This window comes from Oryctolagus cuniculus, chromosome 11 (assembly GCF_964237555.1).
Source record: "Oryctolagus cuniculus chromosome 11, mOryCun1.1, whole genome shotgun sequence".
In the NCBI taxonomy this organism is placed as follows: domain Eukaryota; kingdom Metazoa; phylum Chordata; class Mammalia; order Lagomorpha; family Leporidae; genus Oryctolagus; species Oryctolagus cuniculus.
In genome coordinates, this window is record NC_091442.1 from 118,698,169 (window position 1) to 118,716,021 (window position 17,853).

Below are 17,853 nucleotides of genomic sequence, written 5' to 3' on the forward strand. Positions count from 1 at the left end.
GTGGTGTGTGTCAGAACAGTGTGTGTGTGTGTGTGTGTCCCTGTGGGCATGTGCTTCAGTAGAAAGTGTGCCTGTGTGTGTCTGCGGACATGTCTCAGGACAGTGTGTGTGTGGAGGGGGCAGAGGATGCATAAAGAAATGTCTATAGGTAAACAGGGAAGCCAAGCAGCCTGATAAATTGGGTCTGGGGGCAGGGGAAGAGAAGTTGGGAGGAGGGCAGGCGGCAGCAGGGACGGTGAGCCCCAGGGGCCGGGGGATCCACAGGGCAAGAAAGCCCCCAAGTCGCTGACCATAAGCAGCGCGCAGGAAGGTGGGTGCGGGCTCGATCCTCGCCCTGTCCCGCAGGGTCACCCCTTGTGGCCATGCTGCAGCGCCGTGGACTTGACGCCCCGGGTCAGCCACAGCCCACGTGCACGCTAGCCCTCCACAGGGCCACCAGGTGCCTTGGCCGGAACACCATGAAACGGGACAGAACAGGCAGCAGGAGAGGCCTAGGTCCCACGACCCACCCCTGCCGAGCTGCTGCTGGGGGTACTAACCACTCTCGGCAGCTTCGGCAGCACCACGAGCCCGGCTGCGGACTCACCAGTAGAAGTTCCAGTCCTCGTTCTCCGACACCTGGACCCATCCTCTCTTCTCGAAGTTATTGATGAGCACGGACTTCTCGATGTCAGTGACCCACTTCACTCTGCCCGCCATCCTCCTGCAAGAGACCACGCCCACAGGGGACACGGCTTCAGCCGCAGCTCCCTGCTCTCGGACCCCATCCCTGCCAGGGCATCCCCACTGCCCCAGGGGAGGGGCCACGGATGCCACTCAGCACCCAGTGACGCACAGATGTCACTGTGCCAAGGCTGACACCAGCTGAGCCAGGCCTAGGGGGATGGAGGCAGCAGTTCACCGATCGCCAGCCACGTAAGGAGGGCAGAGGCGGCAGCGGGAGCCTGGGCCCTGCTCGGGGGGGTGGGGCAGGCTGCCCCAGGAGCGGGCGCAGCACGACCTCCCAGGACACAGAGGACATGGGCACAGCTAACCCAATCCCAGCTCCCCTCCCCCGCCCCGTGCCGCTCTGCTCCCTAGCCATGGAGAGGCTGCTTGTGCCCACCCAACCACACCCCTGCATCCGACACCCTCCGCGGCTGCCCCGTGTGCCCAGGACACGCAGACACCTGCCCTCACCTGCTCCCCCACCTCCCCCTGCTCCCTCTCTTCTTGCCACACGGGACTTCTCTGTCCACTCTCGTCTACCTCAGGGCCTTGGCACAGGCTGGTCCCTGCCTGCGGCCCTCTCCCCTCGCTGTCTGCCTAAGGCACATCCACGAACTTCGTCTACACAGTCAGCCTGGTCACCAGGAACTTAGCACCCCATAATTCCCTGTTTAACCCCCACTGTCCTGGCTGGAGGCCTTCACCGCTCTGCACCCGGGGCCCAGCTGAGCCGGGGCACGCTGGCGGTCGGTTCCCACTGACTGACCATGAGCCCCGTCTGCCGGTCCCAGTGCACCACACCGAGCACTCCCTGGCCTCCTGGAGCTTGGCGTCCTCCTGTGGACAGTCTGGCTCTCAACCCGCCCAGCTCCCAGCTCCCCTCCCAGCTGCCACCCCAGAAGGCTGAACTGGGGGCACTTCCACGGGCAGTCTCCCCAGAGACTCGGTCCACAGCGGCCAGGCCGGAGAGCCGGGGCCCCGCTGCCCCTGCTGGTGGCCTTGCAGCAGCTCAACTTTGGGGGTCGTGTGAGGGGCAAAGGCAGGGATGTGCGGCTCACACAGCTCAGGGAGGAGGCCTGCCGTGACAGCACCGCCCGCAGGCAGCAGCATGGGGGAAGGCAGCGCCCCAGCCGGGTGACGGGGCCTCCACCTGGCCCAGCCCCGGCCGTTGCAGCCATCTGGGAAGTGAACCAGCAGACACAAGATCTGCGGGCATGTCTTAATAAATACTTAAATAAATACTTTAAAAAAAAATTAAAGGGGCCGGCGCTGTAGCATAGTGGGTAAAGCTGCCACCTGCAGTGCTGGCATCCCATATGGGCGCCAGTTCGAATCCCAGCTGCTCTGTTTCCAATCCAGCTCTCTGCTACGGCCTGGGAAAGCAATGGAAGATGACCCAAGTCCTTGGGCCCCTGCGCCAGTGTGGGAGACCTGGAGGAGGCTCCTGGCTTCGGACCGGCCCAGCTCCAGCCATGATGGCCATCTGGGGAGTGACCTGGCGGAGGGAGGACTTTCTCGCCTCTGCCACTCTGAACTCTGCCTTTGAAATAAAAATAAATAAATAAATCTTTAAAAAAATTAAAAACATGAAGAACCAGGCCCAAGGGGCCGGCCTCCGGCCTGATAATTACACACCTGCACCCCACGTCAGAACGTGCGGGTCCACGCCTGGCTCTGCTCCTCACTCAGGAGGCCCTGGAGGCAGCTACGCCCTTGTCTGGATGGAGTTCCCAGCTCCTGGCTTTGGCCCTGCCTCAGGCTAAGATACTGCAGGTATTTGGGGAGTGAACCAGTAAACCGCAGTCTTGTGTGTGTTTCTCAAATAAATAAATTTCAGTATAAAATAAAGGAAACAAAGAAAAGCCAGACCCAAGGGAGCCGTGGTTGCCCAATTCAAACCCAGGACAGCCCTGCTCTGAAGGCTGCCTCGCCCCACACAGCCCGTCGCCTCCTCTGTGACCCCTGGCTTCAACACGATGATGACAACAGGGTCACCACACAGGGCACATGGGATCGCTCTCTGAGGTGCTGGCGCCGGGGCTGTGGCGTAGCGGGTTAAGCCACCGTCTGTGACACCGGCATCCCACACAGGCACCAGTTCAAGTCCTGGCTGCTCCACTTCCTTTTTTTTTTTTTTTTTTTTTGACAGGCAGAGTGGACAGTGAGAGAGAGAGACAGAGAGAAAGGTCTTCCTTTGCCGTTGGTTCACCCTCCAGTGGCCGCTGTGGCCGGCGCGCTGCGGCGGGTGCACCACGCTGATCCGATGGCAGGAGCCAGGTACTTATCCTGGTCTCCCATGGGGTGCAGGGCCCAAGCACCTGGGCCATCCTCCACTGCACTCCCGGGCCACAGCAGAGAGCTGGCCTGGAAGAGGGGCAACCGGGACGAGAACCTGGGGTGCAGGTGCCGCTAGGCAGAGGATTAACCAAGTGATCCGCGGCGCCGGCCTGCTCCACTTCCAATCAGCTCCCTGTTGGTGCACCTGGGAAAGCAGTGGCAGATGGCCCAAGAGAGACTGGGATGGAGCTGCTGGCTCCTGTCTTTGGCCTGGCCCAGTGCTGGCCACTGCAGCCATTCGGGGAGTGAACCATTGGATGCAAGATCTCCCTGTCTCCGTATCTCTGTATCTCTGTATCTCTCTCTAACTCTGCCTTTCAAATAAACAAGTCAGTCTCTAAAACAGAAAGCAGCCGCGTGGTGCTGTACAAATGCCTGGGCCTAGCGGTCCCTCACAGCAGACAGGGACCGGCAGTGGCCACACGCTGCTGGCTCCCATTCCAGGGGAGCAAATCCCCAGGTCCCCACAGCCGCCGGCGGAGCCCCCCGAGTGGCCGAGGGACTTCTGGTTTTCACTGCGCTTCAATTTCAGCGGGGAGAGCCCGGAGTCCTGGCCAAAGCCTGGTCGTGCTCTGCCCCCTGGAGCCCGACTGCAGGGCCAGGCACTGCCCACCCCCCCAGGCAACACCCATGCGGCCGCTCCCAGACTGGAAACCACACCCGAGGCCGACGCAGAAGCAAGGGCAGCACCTGGCAGCAGAGGAGGCTCCTCCGGTCTCCACCAGGCACACCTGCCTCCAGGTGCAGGGCCCCAAACCCACCGAGGTCGCGGTCAACCACCCTCACGGCCATGCGTGGACAGACGGTCACCAACGGGTCAGCCCGGGCCGCACCTACCATAGGGAACCATGGAGCCACAGGGACAGCCAGGTTCTCCTTGGTCTCCCCGACTCTCGCCTCTGGTCTTCACCTAAAACAAAGTTAAGACACGGACGGATGTTCAGATCACAGAATCGAGAGAGACCCCCACAGTTCACCCGCGTGCACGCCGGCGCACGGCGTCCCTGTGCAGAGGGTCTCCTGGGGCCGAGGAGGTGGGACGAAGCAGCTGCTCCCTGGGCATCCTGGCCCTTCTTACCGGCAGTTTAACCGTGGATTCCTTCATCTGTTATCCCACCCCCTCCCATCCACACGGGGCTTCCTGCCGTCTGCCACCACCCCTCTCCAGCCAGCCCCTGGCCCTCCTGTCTTAGGGCTCGGCTCCTGCCCCAGATCTGCCTCTTCTCAAAGGTCACCTCTCGGGCCTCACTGCCCACCACAACATCACTTTACGGAGGGCTGCGTTAACCCACAGGGACACGGCCAGACCCGCCCGCGGTGCCTGAATCCACAGAGGGCACCAAGGCCCACAGGTACGACAGCCCTCCCATGCATACGTGCACCTTGCACTTAGAGGGGCCCAGCACAGCTCCCCTCTCCAAGTACCAATTCTGAGCACCACCAACCCCTGCTTCGGGGCCACTATTAAGTAACACAACGGTGAGTCGGCCGCAGGCACTGCCAAACCCCGGCCGCTGGTCTGGTCCACACAGCCATCAAGGGCACACACGGCGAGGATGCAGTGGCCCGGGGAAGGGGTCCCGCCCGAGGCTGAACGGCACGCAATTTGAAACTCGTGCATTGTCTGTTTCTGGAATTTTCCATTTCGTGTCTTTGGGCCGTGGTTGACCACAGGTAAGATAAAGCCATGTAAAGCAAACCCACGGACAAGGGAGAGGGACTCCCGTCCGACCTCCTCCATGCTGCTCCTGTTGGACATAATGGCTTAGTCCACCGGCCCCTGGACCAGAGCCTGGGAGAAGCAGGTGCCACCCAACCATGCACGCACCCCTGCGCTCCAGGAGGGGGCCCGGGACGCTGTCGCCAGCTCGGGAAACTCCACCCCGGCTCACCCTGGCGAAGACGCGGCCTCACCCCTGCATTTGGGGCTTGCACATCTACACACATGGCCGCGTGCCGAACCCCCGGAACGCACACCAGGGGCTCTGGGAAACTCGCACAAATCCAGAAATGAGTTCCGAACAAGTGCCCTTTGTGCCAGGCGGCGGGAGAGACCCCCCCCCCAGCACCCACGGAACCCCGCGGCTTTTCCAGGAGCAGGGAGCACCAGGCGGGGCCAGGCCGCCGTCACGACCCCCTGGGCACAAAGAGCCAGCAGGGCCCAGGGCTGCCGCTCAAGAAGACCCCCCCCCCGCCTCGCTCAAGCCCCCACCGGACCAGGGCCCGGGCCCTGCGCCGCTGTCCAGCACCCCATGGCGTTCAGGAGCGCAGCGAACGACCACCCGGCGACGGCACTGCCCGCCCTCTGCCCGCGCCCGCAGCCCCAGAGCCCAGCGCCCAGCGCCCAGCGCCCGGCCCTTCTCCCGGCGCCACACGGCCGGCTCGCGCGGAGACCGCGTCCGGCGGCGGCTCCGCGACGCTTCGGCCCCTCACCGACGGGGACACGGGCCGGCGAGAGGCCGCCCCAGACCCCCGCCCCGGCGCGCGAGCCCCGCAGAGGGACAGCAGCCTGCATTCGCACCGGGCAAGCCGGCCACAACGAGCGTCCGGAGGCCTCGGCGCGTCGGCAGGAGCTCGCGGCGGGCGCAGGCGTCGCGGGCGCGCGGGTCCGCCCAGAGCCCCCCGGGGGCGCGCGGCCGGCCCGGCGCCCGCGCATGCGCGCTCGCCCCGCCGCCCCTCGGCGCCCCCGCGGCGGCGGCCTACCTGCGGGCTGCGAGCGCGGAGGGGCGCGGCGGGGGCTGCCCAGCGCCGCGCGCCGGCCCCACACCAACCGCGCGCCGGCATTCGCGAGACGCCGCCGGTTGCCTCGGCGGAGCGGCCCGCTGGGCGCCGCGTTCGTTCTGCTTCCGGGGCAGCGCCCTGGCAACCGAGGACGCTGCCGCCGGGGCGCGTCCACTTCCGGGTCAGGCTCCCCAGCTCCGCCCGGCGCGCTGGCGCCCTTGGAACCGGCGGTGTTAGGAAACGGGGGGCCCACGCCCCTCGCCATCTTCAGGGAGCCGAGCGAGGCTGAGAAGGGTCGGGGCGCGGGCTTGAGGCCGCCGAGTGGGAGTGGGCCGGATGGGGGTCAGGGCCTGAGTCCAGCCCAGTCCCCAGCCTGCGTGCCGCCCGGGTTGGGTGCTGGCTGCACCTGCCTGCCTGGCACGGTGATTGTCCGCGTCCTATGGCCGCGTCCTATGGCCACGTCCGCATCGCAACTCCGAGTGCCGGTTCGAGTCCAGGCGCCTCCGCTTCCCACCCAGCTCTCTGCTGTGGCCTGGGGAAGCAGTGGACGATGGCCTCTTGGTCAGCTTGGACCCCTGCACCTGCTGGGAGACCTGGCTTCCAGTTGACCTAGCTCCGGCCAGTGCGGCCATTTGTGGAGTGAACCAGTGGATGGAGGACTTCTCATATTCTCTCTCTCTCTCTCTCTCTCACTCTGCCTCATATAAATTTAAAATAAAATAATAATAATAAATTCGGTGAAGTCCACCAGCATCCCATATGGGCCCTGGTTCGTTTCCCGGGGAGACCTGGATGCAGCTCGTGGCCTCTGGCTTCAGGCTGGTCCCCTGCTGGCTGGTGCGGCCATCTGGGGGCCGAGTCGTGAGTGGAAGACCTCTCTCTTCATCTCCCTCTCCCTCGCTCTCTTACTGTGTGACTCTGACCTTCCAAATGAATAAATCTTTATGTGGGCAAAGGCACTCAGGTCGCTGTTGGGAGGACTGCATGTTTGCACAGCTGTTGAAGGCTGGCAGTCTCTCAATATTTGTCAGAATTTTACATTTTAAAATTTTTCTGACCAGAGATTCTGGGAACTCAGACGCGTCTCCCAGGTGAACATAGCTATGTGTGCGGGAGCGTGGGAGCCCGGCGTTGGGATGCAGCCGCTTAAGCTGCCTCTCGGGACCCCAGCGCCCACCTGGGAGCGGCGGTGAGTCCCAGCCACTCTGCTTCCGACTCGGGATCCCTGCGAGTGCGCCCGGGAGGCAGCAGAAGGTGGCCCGCGTGCTCGGGCCCCGGCCGCTCGTGTGGGGACCCACGGGGAGTTCTGGGCTCCTGGCTTCAGCTTGGGCTGGTCCTGGCTGTTGCAGCCGTTTGGAGAGTGAACCGGTAAACGGAAGCTGTCCGCCTTTCAAATCAATGAAATACATCTTTTTATTTTATTTTTATTTTTTGACAGGCAGAGTGGACAGTGAGAGAGAGACAAAGATCTTCCTTTGCCGTTGGTTCACCCTCCAATGGCCGCCGCGGCCAGCGCACCGCACTGATCCGATGGCAGGAGCCAGGTGCTTCTCCTGGTCTCCCATGGGGTGCAGGGCCCAAGCACCTGGGCCATCCTCCACTGCACTCCCTGGCCACAGCAGAGAGCTGGCCTGGAAGAGGGGCAACCAGGACAGGATCCGGCGCCCCAACTGGGACTAGAACCCGGTGTGCCGGCGCCGCAAGGCAGAGGATTAGCCTAGTGAGCCGCGGCACCGGCCAAAATAAATCTTTTTAAAAATAAGTTCTTTCCAAGAAGTTGGCATTTGGCCTGATGAGTAAGACGCGGGTTAGGACACCCACATCCCACGTCAGAGCACCGGGTTCGAGTTCCGCCTCTGCTGGTGACTCGGTTCCCAGGCCCCGGGAGGCAGGACTGACGGCTCAGTTCGGTCCCTGCCACTCAGGAGAACCTGGACGGAGTTCCTGGCTCCCTGTTCCTTGCTTGGGCCTGGCCCAGCCCCAGCCCCAGCCCCAGCTGCTGCAGGCGTATAGAGAGTGAAACAGTGAATGGGCCCTCTCCTCTCCCCCCTCCCTCCTCTGCCTTCTCCCCTCTCTCTCCTCCCCTCTCCCCTCTCCCCTCTCTCCCCTCCCCTCCGCTCTCCTCTCTCCCCTCTCTCCCCTCTCCCCTCTCTCCCCTCCCCTCCGCTCTCCTCTCTCTTCCTCTCCCCTCTCCCCTCTCTCCCCTCCCCTCCGCTCCCCTCTCCTCTTTCTCCCCTCTCCCCTCCCCTCCACTCTCCTCTCCTCTCCCCTCCTCTCTCCTCTCTCTCTCCATCTGCCTCTCAATCTTCTAAAATAAAAACACTCCAAGAGCATGATCCGAGGCCGGTGCCATGGTGCAGGAATCGAAGCCTCTGCCTGTGACACCGTGTCCCACACAGGCACCGGTTCGAGTCCCGGCTGCTCCACTTCAATCCGGCTCCCTGCGGATGCCCTTGGGGAAGCAGAGAAGATGGCTCAAGTCTTTGGGCCCTGCACCCACGTGAGAGACAGGAAGAAGCTCCTGGCTCTGGCCTGGCCTGGCCCAGCCCCGGCGTTGCAGCCGTCTGGGGAGTGAGCCAGCGCGTGGAGATATTTAAACTGCAGAAATGCTCTCATCCAAGGTGGACCGTTCCAGGATCCGTTTCCTGCTCCAGCGATCGTCTGTCTGCTACGAATCTGTGACACAGCTGGAGCCTGGGAGAGACTCCTAGAGCCAAACCCTGGGCTGACCCCAAGGTCACAAGGAGGGGACGCGAGAAGGTCTGTGGGTGGACATTTGCCTGGGAGGTCAGTGAGGGGGCACTGGAGTCGTCTCCATACGGAGTGGCTGGAGGCTCTGGTGTTTAGGCTGAAGCTGGGACCATGTGCATCAAAGAGAGACTTCAGCCCACAACCTTGAGGAAAACCGACCACACCGGAGGAAGGCACGGAATTCAGCAGAAGGAGGGGCCTGTGCGGTGGCATAGTGGGTAAAGCTGCCTCCTACAGTGCCAGCATCCCATGTGGGCGCCAGTTCAAGTCCCGGCTGCTGCACTTCCCATCCAGCTCTCTGCTATGGCCTGGGAGAGCAGTGGAGGATGGCCCAAGTGCTTGGGCCCCTGCACCCACGTGGGAGACCCAGAAGAAGCTCCTGGCCCCTGGCTTTGGATCGGCTCAGCTCCAGCCATTGCAACCATCTGGGGAGTGAACCAGCAGATGGAAACCTCTCTCTCTCTCTCTCTCTCTCTCTCCCTCTCCCCTCTCTCTTTCTAACTCTGACTTTCAAATAAAGAAAGAAATTTATTTAATTCAGCAGAAGGAGAGCTGAGCAGCCCACAGATGGGGTAACTCGGTCGCCGTGAGGTCAGGCTGCCGGCCCGGTCCAGCCCACCGTCGCCTCCTGTACGGCTACAGAGTAGGGGGCCTTTGACACACAACCACCTGCAGTTGATGGGACCACGCTGATTCTGAGCCCCCATTAAGAGAAACGCATCTTCCTCCTCCCCTACAAGAATTTCATTTTTCGCATCACAGATGTGTATTACCAACACTTTTACCTTTGGTTATTAATTAGTAAGTGCTTAATTCCATCAATGGAAAAGTGAAAACTTACACAACTCCTAAGTGACGGAGCCTGGATTTGAACCCAGGAGGCTCCTGCCTCCCAGGAAAGTCCCGAGCCGCCTTTGGGAAGCACCTGCAGTGGTTTCGAGGCTCCCCAAGGTGCCCCACACTTCAGCCTCTCCCCTCACTTCTAGCTCCATCTAGTGGGACCAGCGCAGACCTGGCGTCCCGCTGCCCAGGGCCCTCCCTCTCCCGCTGAGGTCCAGCCCAGAGGCCTCGGGAAGGCTCCGCCCCGCCCCAGGCCCTAGCCCGGCTTCCGGCTTGCGGCTTGCGAGTTCTCATCTTGGCCCGAGGAGGCTAGCGAAGCACTGCACAGCACCCAGATTCTGGGTCCCCTGGGTGAGAATTGAACCCCCGTGGCCAGTTCCTAGGGGTTGAGCTTTGCCGAGAGAGACCCAAACGCCAGCGTGGTCAGGCCCAGGCTGCTTCTCTGGTTGCCGTGACCCTGGCCCCGTCCGGGCTGCTGCGCTCTGTGTGATGTGAGACCCAGGGCCCGCCTCCAGGGCAGGTGGTCCTGCTGTTCCCCAGCCTCGGAGGGTGGTGCTGTCTTCCTGTGGCCCCAGCTCCCTTGCTCACCCTCACCTCGCACGTCCCTTCCCCCACTCATCCCCAAAGCTGCTGACAAATTCTGTGCAGGAATCTCTTTCCCTAAGGACCAGTGGCTGCACCAGCCTTTGAAGGGCCCAGTGAAAAATGGAAGTGCAAGTCCTCAAGTCCAAAAATTCAGAATTTCAAGACAGTGACGGCAGCATGAAACCAAGAGTGGCCCCGGTGAGAGCAGGGCCCTGGGCGGCACAGGGCACAAGCCCAGGAGGCTGGTCCACCAGCAGGTGCACCAGGCCGAACTCCCCAGGGAGTCCTCACAGGGGCTTGGTTGGCATGGGCTGCATTCTCTTTTTCTTTTCTTTAAAGATTATTGATTTGAAAATCTGAGTTAGAAAGAGGAAGAGACAGAGGGGAGGGGTGGTTCCCTCCCCAGACGGCCACGACAGCCAGGGCCTAGCCAAGCAGAAGCCAGGAGCCAGGAGCTTCTTCCAGGTCTCCCACTTGGATAGCAGGGGCCCAAGGACTTGAGCCATGTTCCACTGCTTTCCCAGGCCATTAGTAGGAAGCTGGATCGGAAGTGGAGCAGGGCACCGGTTCTAGTCCTGGATGCTCCACTTCCAGTCCAGCTCTCTGCTGTGGCCTGTGATAGCAGTAGAAGATGGCCCAAGTGCTTGGGCCCCTGCACCCGTATGGGAGACCGGGAAGAAGCTCCGGGCTCCTGGCTTCGGATCAGCTCAGCTCCAGCCGTTGCGGCCATTTGGGGAGTGAACCAGTGGAAGGAAGACCTTTCTCCCTGTCTCTCTGTCTCATTGTCTGTAATTCTACCTCTCAAATAAATAAATAAAACCTTCAAAAAAAAAATAAGTGGAGCAGCCAGGACATGAACTGGCACCCATACGGAATGCCAGTATTGTGGGAGGCCCCAATCTTCATTTTCTTATTTGATTGTGGTGACGTGCACGGAACGTAAAGTCTCCATCCTGGAGCTGGCGTGTGGCGCACCAGGTTAAGCCACCCGGTCGGCGATGCCGGCGTCCCATGTGAGCGCTGGCTCAAGTCCTGGTGCTCTGCTTGATGCGGCTCCCTGCTGGGTGTCCTGGAGAAGCAGTGCAGCATGACCAGAGTGCTCGGGCCGTGACGCCCGTGTGAGGCACCGGGACGGAGAACGGCGTCCCAGGCCCCTGGCTTCAGCCTGGCCCAGACCCAGCTGGAGCGGCCATCTGGGAAGTGAGCCAGCAGATGGAAGATTCTCTCTCTCTCTCTTTCTCCCCACCCCTCTCTCTCCCTCCCCCTCCCCCACTCCCTGTCACTCTGCGTTTCAAATAAATATGGTTTTTGGAAAGCTGCTCCCCTAGCCGTGTTCACGTGCTCACGAGGCACCGTTAGGTATCTTCGCCTTGATGGGCAACCATAGCCAGAACCTTCTCTTCTCGGAGAACTGGAGGATTCCCGTTCAGCCCTAAGCCTCCTTGGCCGCACCGTCTGCCCCAGCCCCTGGCGACCCCGTGCTACTCTCCGCCTGGGTGGACCTGACCCCTCTGTGCACCCCATGGAAGTGGAACCCTGCAGGGTCCGTCCCTGGTGACTGGCAGGTGTCGCCCTGCACGGCGTCTCCGGGGTTCGTCCCCACCGCAGTCTGCAACAAGACGTCCTCCTTTCCAAAGTGGACAGCGTCCCACGCGTCCCCCCGTGTGGATGCGCACACCGGGCAGGGCACATGGGGCTGCCTCCCCCGGGCTGACGGGATTACTGCTTCCGTGAATATGGGGTGTGACCATCTGAGCGCCCGAGGCCGGCTCCCGGGGTCACTCTGACCTTAGGTTTTGGAGGAACCTGCGTGTTGCCCCCAGCACTGGCCCCGCCCCGCGTTTCACACGCGGCAGTGCCCCGCGCTGCACAGAGCCGAGCACACTGCCCAGCTCCCATATCCCTCTTGGCAAGGAGTTGAGGGCCACTCCTCACCACCAGTCCTCCAGAACGGCCACTGGGCGCCCACTGGCTGGGCTGTTTCCCAGTGTGGGGCTACCTTGCAATTCCCTCCCCCGGGGCGGCAGGGAGCCTCCGCGTCGGAGTGGCTGGGGTCCACTTCTGACCAGCCTTCAGCACCTGCGAGGCAGTGGCGATGGCTCAAGAGCTTGGGCCCTGCCCCCACATGGGCACCTGCCCCGAGCCCCTGGTTCCTGGCTTCGGTCGGGCCAGCCCTGGCTGTTGTGGGCATCTGGGGACTAAACCAGCAGATGGAAGATTTTTCTCTCTCTCTCTCCCTCCCTCCCTCTCTCTCCCTTCCAAATAAAATGAAAATAAGTTAAAATTTAAAAGAAAAAGCTTGATCTCAAATCTCAATTTTTTTTTTTTATTTTTGATAGGCAGAGTGGACAGAGAGAGAGACAGAGAGAGAAAGGTCTTCCTTTGCCGTTGGTTCACCCTCCAATGGCCGCCGCTGCAGCCGGCGCACCGCGCTGATCCGATGGCAGGAGCCAGGATCCAGGTGCTTTTTCCTGGTCTCCCATGGGGTGCAGGGCCCAAGCACCTGGGCCATCCTCCACTGCACTCCCTGGCCATAGCAGAAGGCTGGCCTGGAAGAGGGGCAACCGGGACAGAATCCGGCGCCCCGACCGGGACTAGAACCCGGTGTGCCGGTGCCGCAAGGTGGAGGATTAGCCTATTGAGCCACGGCGCCGGCTAAATCTCAATTTTTTTTTGACAGGCAGAGTGGACAGTGAGAGAGAGACAGAGAGAAAGGTCTTCCTTTGCCGTTGGTTCACCCTCCAATGGCCGCCGCAGCCAGCACGCTGCAGCCGGCATACCGCGCTGATCCGATGGCAGGAGCCAGGAGCCAGGTGCTTTTCCTGGTCTCCCATGGGGTGCAGGGCCCAAGCACCTGGGCCATCCTCCACTGCACTCCCTGGCCACAGCAGAGAGCTGGCCTGGAAGAGGGGCAACCGGGACAGAATCCGGCGCCCCAACCGGGACTAGAACCCGGTGTGCCGACGCCACAAGGCGGAGGATTAGCCTAGTGAGCCACAGCGCCGGCCTCAATTTTTCTTTTAAAAGGCAATCCTGGGGCCGGCGCTATGGTGCAGCAGGTTAAAGCCCTGGCCTGAAGCGCTGGCATCCCATATGGACGCCGGTTCTAGTCCTGGCTGCTCCACTTCTGATTCAGCTCTCTGCTATGGCCTGGGAAGACAGTAGAAGATGGCCCCCAAGTCCTTGGGCCCCTGTACCTGCATGGGAGACCTGGAAGAAGCTCCTGGTTCCTGGCTTCAGATCAGCGCAGCTCCAGCTGTTGCAGCCATCTGGGGAGTGAACCAGCAGATGGAAGACCTCTCTCTCTCTCTGTATGTCTCTGTATCTCTCTCTACCTCTCTCTGTAACTCTGTCTTTCAAGTAAATAAATCTTAAAAAAAAAAAAAAAAGGCAATCCCTCCTTTTCTCCTTCTCTCCACACCCCCATCCCTGCATTTCTGCCCCAGCAGGAGCCTGCCCTTTGCCTTCAGCTGGGCCCAGGCCCCTCGCGCCCTGGTCCTCCGGCCCTGTGGTCCCAGGGGTCCTACCCTGCACCAGGGAAGGCTGCATCACTGTGCAGCCAGGGCTGGTGGAGCACGATAACAAGAGAGCGGGCACGCGCAGCCACGAGAGGCGGCACACGCGGCCAGGAGAGGCAGCACACACAGCCACGAGAGGCGGCACACGAGAGGCTGCACACGCGGCCAGGTGAGCCCGCACACGTGGCCAGGAGAGGCGGCACACGTGGCCATGAGAGCCTGCACACGTGGCCAGGAAAGCCTGCACACGCGGCCAGGAGAGGCGGCACACGCGGGCCTTCGCTCACTTATTTAAACGGAGCGCACAGGAGAACCACTGGCAGGTGGCTGTGGAAATCACGAGGCGCTGCCGGCGAGCAGCTCAACCGGAGCCCAGCACGGAGGGCAGCTCTGTGATCAGGGCTGTCTCTTGTTCCACAGAGAAAGGCTCATAGAGTCCACGTGTCCACGGCCTGTGTCCCCGCGTTCATCACAGCAGGACCCGCTCCCTGGAGTGGGATGGGGGGGGAGAGGCAGACACTCGGGGATTCGGGGGCTACTGCTGTGCTCTGCCCTGAACGCCCCCAGCAAGACAGCAGAATCCAACCGAGGGGGTGAGGCAGATGTCCCCCGAGCCCGCCCCACGGCCCAGACACCGGAAGCCCACGCTGGTCCCATTGCCTGGTTCCATAGAAGGAGCCGGCAGCCACTGGGGGGCACTTGAGCCCAGGTCAGGGGACTCCACATTCGCCCCCGGGCTTTCTCCATCAGGCAGTGTCAAGCGTGCCGAGGACGGCCCCTGGAGGGCCGGCTGCTGTGGACTCTGGAGCTGGGACACGAGGTGCGGCTCAGGAAGGCTCCGGAGCACCGAGCCTGTCTCTGCAGCTGGCCGGCCACTGTCCACTCCCTTGCCTGCCCGGAGCTGTCCTCACTGCTTCAGAGGCCGGCACGGGCCTGGCACAGAGCACCGCCAGCAAGGACGTGGAGGCCCAAGGGAGCGCTGGCCAGGACACCCTGGCTCCTCCCACCGGGTCCCTCCTGTGGCAGCAGCACATCCTCTCAGGAGAGGACTGGGTCCCCGGCGCTCTGTACCGACACTAGCCCGGCCTTGCAGGTTCCGGGGCCTCAGCTGCCGCACCTGCAGGAGCCCTGCACCTGGCCTCGCGCAGTGCCGGGAGCGGATGGAGCTCATCGGGCAACCACGCAAGGTGCATGGACCTTGGCTTTCACACGCCCGGCCGCTCCCAGCAGCCTGGACCCCTACGCCGGCCAGAGGAGGAGGTGGGGGCGGCCGGCGGGGCAGGTGCTGTCGGTAAGGGGAGTATTCAGGCTGCTGAATTCAGCTCGGGCCCAGGACTTCCAAGTGACTGCGCAGCGGTCCCCGGAGGCCCACGCTCAGGTCACCCCCGCTCAGAGTCCAAGGACTGGGGGCTCACAGAGGTGATGCGGCCCTGGGCCAAGCCCTGCTCTGCTGCCACTCTCCCGAGTGGGCTGTGACTGTGTGTCTCTCCCTCAGCCGGGCATAGAAGGACGACTCAGGCCTCGATGCGGCCCCCAGCGTCACCCCCAACCCCACAAGGTGAGCTCCCTGGGGTGGGGACTTCAGACTCGGGGTTCCCAGAGCCAGGCCGCTCAGGGCAGGGGCTGGGGAGGCCTGGGGATGAATGAGTGAGGGAGCTGGGAGTTAGGAGTTGGACAGCCTTGAGTTCAAATCCTGCCACGCGGCTGGCCCACCCTGTGGTCTGCGGCCTCTTCTGTGAAGTGGGCTCAGGGTGTGTGTCGGTGGGGGGCAGAGGGGAGGAGAGTATGCGATGCGGGCCGGGGGGGCCCAGCCAGAGGCAGGCTCCACCCCAGGCCTCCTCCTGGAATTCTCTGCAACTCCTGCTCCCGTCCTTAGAGGCAGCGGCTGAGCCAGGTTGTTCACTTGGCTGCGGCTGCGGCTGCGGCTGCCCCCTCTCACTTCTCCACCGTTGCTTCTACCCAGCACGGTTCCAGTGACCACGCATGCAGCCACTGCCCCGGGAGAGTCGCCGGCCCCCTCCTAAGAGGCGCACCTGCTGTGTTGGCCCAGCACAGCTGGACTCTGGGATGCATAACAGAGTGTGGGTTCGAGTCCCAGCTCCTCTGCCTCTGATCCAGCTCCCTGCTAACGCACCTGGGAAGGCGGCAGGTGATGGCTCAAGTGCCTGGGCCCCTGCCAGCCCGTGAGAGATGAGGATGGAGCTCCTGGCTCCTGGCTTCAGCCAGCTCCAGCCCTAGCGTTGTGGGCATTTGGGAAGTGAACGCACATTCACGCCCTCCATCTGTCTCCATATCTCTGCCCTTGAAATAAATAAAACTTAAAAAAAAATTACTTCCTGGTGCCAGCACTGTGGCATAGGTGTTTTTCCCACTGCCTACAGTGCGGACATCCCATCAGGCACTGGTTCAAGTCCCGGCTGTTCCACTTCTGATCCAGCTCCCTGCCAATGGTCTGAGAAAAGCAGCAGAAGATGGCTCAAGTGCTTGGGCTCCTGCACCCACGTGGGAGACCCGGATGAAGCTCCTGGCTCCTGGCTTTGGTCTGGCCCAGTCCTGGCTGTTGCAGCCACCTGGGGAGTGAACCGGTGGAGGGAAGATCTCTCTCTCTGTCTTTTCCTCTCTCTGTAGCTCTGCCCTTCAAATAAAATAATTTCCTCTGAGAGGAAAATGCAAATATGCGAGGCCCCCCTTGGTCCCCCTCAGTCGCAGCTGGAGGTGGACAGGAGAACCGGAAACCCGCAGGCCTGGGATGAGAACCGGAGTTCCACCTCCCGCCGCCAGGGGGCGCAGGAGCAGCACTTCCCGGCTGGCCTGTTTCCTTCCCTGTAAGGTGGGCACAGCAGTCCCAGCTCTCAGGTGGTCCTGGGGAGGCAGAGGGTATTCAGGGGCCCACTGCTGAGGGCGCAGGGCAGGAGAGTGCTCGGCTCGGGCTGCCAGGGCAGGGCAGGGCGAGCCTGGTGGGAGCAGCGCCCCAGCCTCGTGCGGGCACCTGCGGAGCCACGGGAGCCGTTATTGTTCGGAGAAGCTCTGCAGCCTCTCTGATAAGCCCAGCTGTCAGAAGCGATGTTATTTCTGGGCCCGCGGAGATTCTGCAGGGCCGGGCTCCTTCCTGTCCTCACCACAGCGGCCCGGGCCCTCCCGCCAAACCCGGCTCCAGCGATAACCTGGGACCTCGAGCTGCTCCCAGCGGGGCACGGCGGGGGCCACCTGCAGGCCGTCCACGGGCCGCTCCCAAGGCCCCCGCGTGCTGCCGCAGCTGATACAGGCTCCCCTCCGACCCTGGATTCCTGGCATTGTCTGGCGGAACGGGGCCTGGTCTCTGTCTCCTTGACAGGGCCCAGGCGATTAGGCTATTTCGGTCACAGCAGTCGGCGGGTTTTCTGGCCCCAGCGCGTGTCTCTGAAGTTGCTTTGGCTCTGAGCTGGGGGCCGCCACCACCTGCTAAGGTGGCCCTGTTTTCCTTGTAGCGTCGTTGCTGTCACCAGGGAAGCCGGCCTCTCCCACCTCTCCACGGCCTGGCTGCCGCGTGCCTGCCCACGGCTGTCTCACCGGGAAACACTGTGGGAGGAAGAAGTGAGTGGCTGGATGGGTTGCAGTGGGCGCCCTTGCACACGCCTCTGTTTCGGGGTATTTGGGAGAACATTCCAGAAACCGGGACTGTTAGCCCCAAAGCGACCTATGCTTTTCATTTGCCACTACACATTGGCCAACTACCATCACAAACACTGACGCACTCCTGTGTTCACTCTCAAGTTCTCCCCAACAGCCGCTCGGGAAGGAAGAGCCGGCCTCTGCCTGTGTCTTTGGGAAGAGCCAGCTGCGCTCCGAGGTAGGCGATGCCCACGGCCGCCCGCACCGCTCGCCCTCGCCCGCTCGCCCTGAGCTTCTGAGACGACGCCCGCCGGCTGGATGGGGCCATCTCGGCCGCGCGTTCAATTGCACTCCTCTGGTGATCCCTCGAGCGAGGATCGTGTGTGAATTCCCCAGCCACGTGTGCTGCATTTCCGCAACACACACTTAAAAGCATCATCTCATGTATTTTATTTGAAAGACAGACAGAGATCTCCCAGCGGCTGTTTCTTCTCTCCAAATGCCTGCAGGAGCCGAGACTGGCTCAGCCTGAAGCCGGGAGCCAGGAGCCCCATCTGGGTCTGCTGTGTGGGCGGCCGGGACCCAAGTAGCCCATCCCTCAGCTGCTGCCCCTGCCCCTGCCCCTGCCCCTGCCCCTGCCCCTAGGATGCACCAGCAGGAAGCCGGGGTTGGAAGCAGAGCCAGGACTGGAACCCAGGCCCTCTGATAAGGGGTGCAGGTGCCCCCCAACATGGCGTGCTCACCCCTGTGCTGCCTCAAACCCCTGCACCCCTGCACTCCAGATTCGTCCCCTCTCCGAGAC

General features: G+C 62.4%; 1 protein-coding gene across 5 annotated transcripts in view; it reads right to left on the bottom strand.

Annotated features, from left to right (window-relative positions):
* TTLL1 (TTL family tubulin polyglutamylase complex subunit L1) overlaps positions 1 to 5,901 on the bottom strand; it is a 33,805-nt gene extending 27,904 nt beyond the window's left edge. For 2 of the 5 annotated variants that reach the window (XM_070053005.1, XM_070053004.1), the window contains exons 1-3: positions 5,749 to 5,901; positions 3,883 to 3,955; positions 587 to 703 (exon numbers count right to left, since the gene is read on the bottom strand). In XM_070053005.1, the coding sequence (XP_069909106.1) occupies positions 587 to 699 (113 nt within the window). In that variant the 5' untranslated portion in view covers positions 700 to 703; positions 3,883 to 3,955; positions 5,749 to 5,901. Of the gene's footprint in view, positions 1 to 586; positions 704 to 3,882; positions 3,956 to 5,478; positions 5,694 to 5,748 lie in introns of those variants that run through there. The other 3 variants (XM_070053008.1, XM_070053007.1, XM_070053006.1) reach the window with 3 other exon arrangements.
* Positions 5,902 to 17,853: the final 11,952 nt, after the last annotated feature.